Genomic DNA, 3,069 nt, shown 5'->3' on the forward strand with positions numbered 1-3,069 from the left:
GAGGGAGGGAGGCAGACGGACAGGGAGGGAGGGAGGGAGGCAGACGGACAGGGAGGGAGGCAGACGGACAGGGAGGGAGGGAGGCAGACTGACAGGGAGGGAGGGAGGCAGACGGACAGGGAGGGAGGGAGGCAGACGGACAGGGAGGGAGGGAGGGAGACGGACAGGGAGGGAGGGAGGGAGGAGAAGGACAGGGGAGGGGGAGGGAGGGAGGAGACTGACAGGGAGGGAGGGAGGCAGACGGACAGGGAGGGAGGCAGACGGACAGGCCAGCCGGCAGGCAGGGAGGGAGGCAGACGGACGGGGAGGGAGGCAGACGGACAGATGGGCAGGCCAGCAGGGAGGGAGGCAGACGGACAGATGGGCAGGCCAGCAGGGAGGGAGGCAGACGGACAGATGGGCAGGCCAGCAGGGAGGGAGGCAGACGGACAGATGGGCAGGCCAGCAGGGAGGGAGGCAGACGGACAGATGGGCAGGCCAGCAGGGAGGAGGCAGACGGACAGATGGGCAGGCCAGCAGGGAGGGAGGCAGACGGACGGGGATGGGAGGCCAGCAGGGAGGGAGGCAGACGGACAGATGGGCAGGCCAGCGGAGGGAGGGAGGCAGACGGACAGATGGGCAGGCCAGCAGGGAGGGAGGCAGACGGACAGATGGGCAGGCCAGCAGGGAGGGAGGCAGACGGACAGATGGGCAGGCCAGCAGGGAGGGAGGCAGACGGACCATCTTACATATTCCACCTTCTACACTCGGTTTACTCTAGTAGAACTATACAACTACACACAGTGTTGTCCTGCTCAGTCTTAACCATCGTTCTGCCATTACGTATTTCAACACCATTTATTGGTCCATTAGTTAATCAGATCTACCGCATTGACGTCACCATGGAAACCCCCCCCCCCCCAAAAAAACCAACAGGCTGATATGTCACAGTCTCATTCCAACCACACAGTGTGGAGAAAACGTCTTTTAAAACAGCCTCTCTTTACAACATGTTTAGAGTTTAGCTAATAGACGTCACCATGGAAACCTCATCCCACTCCCCTCTAAACAACATGTTTAGCTAATAGACTGTTAGTTTACACACTTCCTCTGTTCAATTATAACGTGTTTGTGTGTCTTGTAGAGTGTTTTTATTTGCGTTTCCTCAGCACCAGATACATGAGTCCGCTGATGACAGTCATGGGGAAACTGATCCAGGCCAGGACGTAGGATGAGCCATATCCTCCCTTCCTTAGAGACTCCTCCGTAAAACCCTGCCTCTCTGCCGTGTAGATGGACGCTCCGATCATCACACACAGGCCTGGGGGAGGAGGAGGAGGAGGAGGATAGGATAGGAGGTTAGGATACAGAACCCCTCCAACTGACAGGACGTTTAAAACAGGAACACTGGCCAGGGTGAGGAGGAGGAGGAGGAGGAGGAGGGGGTTAGGATACAGAACCCCTCCAACTGACGGGACGTTTAAAACAGGAACACAGGCCTGGGGGAGGAGGAGGAGGAGGAGGAGGAGGAGGAGGAGGAGGGGGTTAGGATACAGAACCCCTCCAAATGACAGGACGTTTAAAACAGGAACACTGGCCTCCTTTACAGCGTCTTCACAAATTATTCACACCCCTTGACTTATTCCACATTGTGTTGTGTTACAGCCTGAATTCAAAATGGATTAAAACTTTTATTTTTTTTCTCACACAGTACCCCACAATGACATCACACTACCCCACAATGACATCACACTACCCCACAATGACATCACACTACCCCACAATGACATCACAATACCCCACAATGACATCACAATGACAAAGTGAAAATGTGTTTTTAGATGTATATTGAAGATGAAATACAGAAATCTCATTTACATAAGAATTCAAACCTGAGTCAATACATGTTAGAATGAACTTTGGCATTGATTACGGCTGTGAGTCTTTCTGGGTCAGTCTCTAAGAGCCGGGAGTCTTTCAGGGTCAGTCTCTAAGAGCTGGGAGTCTTTCAGGGTCAGTCTCTAAGAGCTGTGAGTCTTTCTGGGTAAGTCTAAGAGCTGTGAGTCTTTCAGGGTCAGTCTCTAAGAGCTGTGAGTCTTTCAGGGTCAGTCTCTAAGAGCTGTGAGTCTTTCTGGGTAAGTCTAAGAGCTGGGAGTCTTTCAGGGTAAGTCTAAGAGCTGTGAGTCTTTCAGGGTCAGTCTAAGAGCTGTGAGTCTTTCAGGGTCAGTCTAAGAGCTGTGAGTCTTTCAGGGTCAGTCTAAGAGCTGTGAGTCTTTCAGGGTCAGTCTCTAAGAGCTGGGAGTCTTTCAGGGTCAGTCTCTAAGAGCTGGGAGTCTTTCAGGGTCAGTCTCTAAGAGCTGTGAGTCTTTCAGGGTCAGTCTCTAAGAGCTGTGAGTCTTTCAGGGTCAGTCTCTAAGAGCTGTGAGTCTTTCAGGGTCAGTCTCTAAGAGCTGTGAGTCTTTCTGGGTAAGTCTAAGAGCTGTGAGTCTTTCAGGGTCAGTCTCTAAGAGCTGTGAGTCTTTCTGGGTCAGTCTCTAAGGGCTGTGAGTCTTTCTGGGTCAGTCTCTAAGAGCTGTGAGTCTTTCTGGGTCAGTCTCTAAGAGCTGTGAGTCTTTCAGGGTCAGTCTCTAAGAGCTGGGAGTCTTTCAGGGTAAGTCTCTAAGAGCTGGGAGTCTTTCAGGGTCAGTCTCTAAGAGCTGTGAGTCTTTCAGGGTCAGTCTCTAAGAGCTGTGAGTCTTTCAGGGTCAGTCTCTAAGAGCTGGGAGTCTTTCAGGGTCAGTCTCTAAGAGCTGGGAGTCTTTCAGGGTAAGTCTAAGAGCTGTGAGTCTTTCAGGGTCAGTCTCTAAGAGCTGGGAGTCTTTCAGGGTCAGTCTCTAAGAGCTGTGAGTCTTTCAGGGTCAGTCTCTAAGAGCTGTGAGTCTTTCAGGGTCAGTCTCTAAGAGCTGGGAGTCTTTCAGGGTCAGTCTCTAAGAGCTGGGAGTCTTTCAGGGTCAGTCTCTAAGAGCTGTGAGTCTTTCAGGGTCAGTCTCTAAGAGCTGGGAGTCTTTCAGGGTCAGTCTCTAAGAGCTGGGAGTCTTTCAGGGTCAGTCT

The 3,069-nt window shown here is 52.5% G+C and overlaps 1 protein-coding gene across 1 annotated transcript in view; it reads right to left on the bottom strand.

The window, feature by feature from the left end:
* Positions 1-566: 566 nt before the first annotated feature.
* Positions 567-3,069, bottom strand: part of LOC124030218 (epithelial membrane protein 2-like) — a 5,999-nt gene continuing 3,496 nt past the window's right edge. Inside the window, exon 2 of the mRNA XM_046341652.1 lies at positions 567-1,300. Within this exon, the coding sequence (XP_046197608.1) occupies positions 1,131-1,300 (170 nt within the window). The 3' untranslated portion in view covers positions 567-1,130. The remainder of the gene's footprint in view (positions 1,301-3,069) is intronic.

This window comes from Oncorhynchus gorbuscha, unplaced genomic scaffold, assembly GCF_021184085.1.
Source record: "Oncorhynchus gorbuscha isolate QuinsamMale2020 ecotype Even-year unplaced genomic scaffold, OgorEven_v1.0 Un_scaffold_9966, whole genome shotgun sequence".
Classification (NCBI taxonomy): Eukaryota; Metazoa; Chordata; class Actinopteri; order Salmoniformes; family Salmonidae; genus Oncorhynchus; species Oncorhynchus gorbuscha.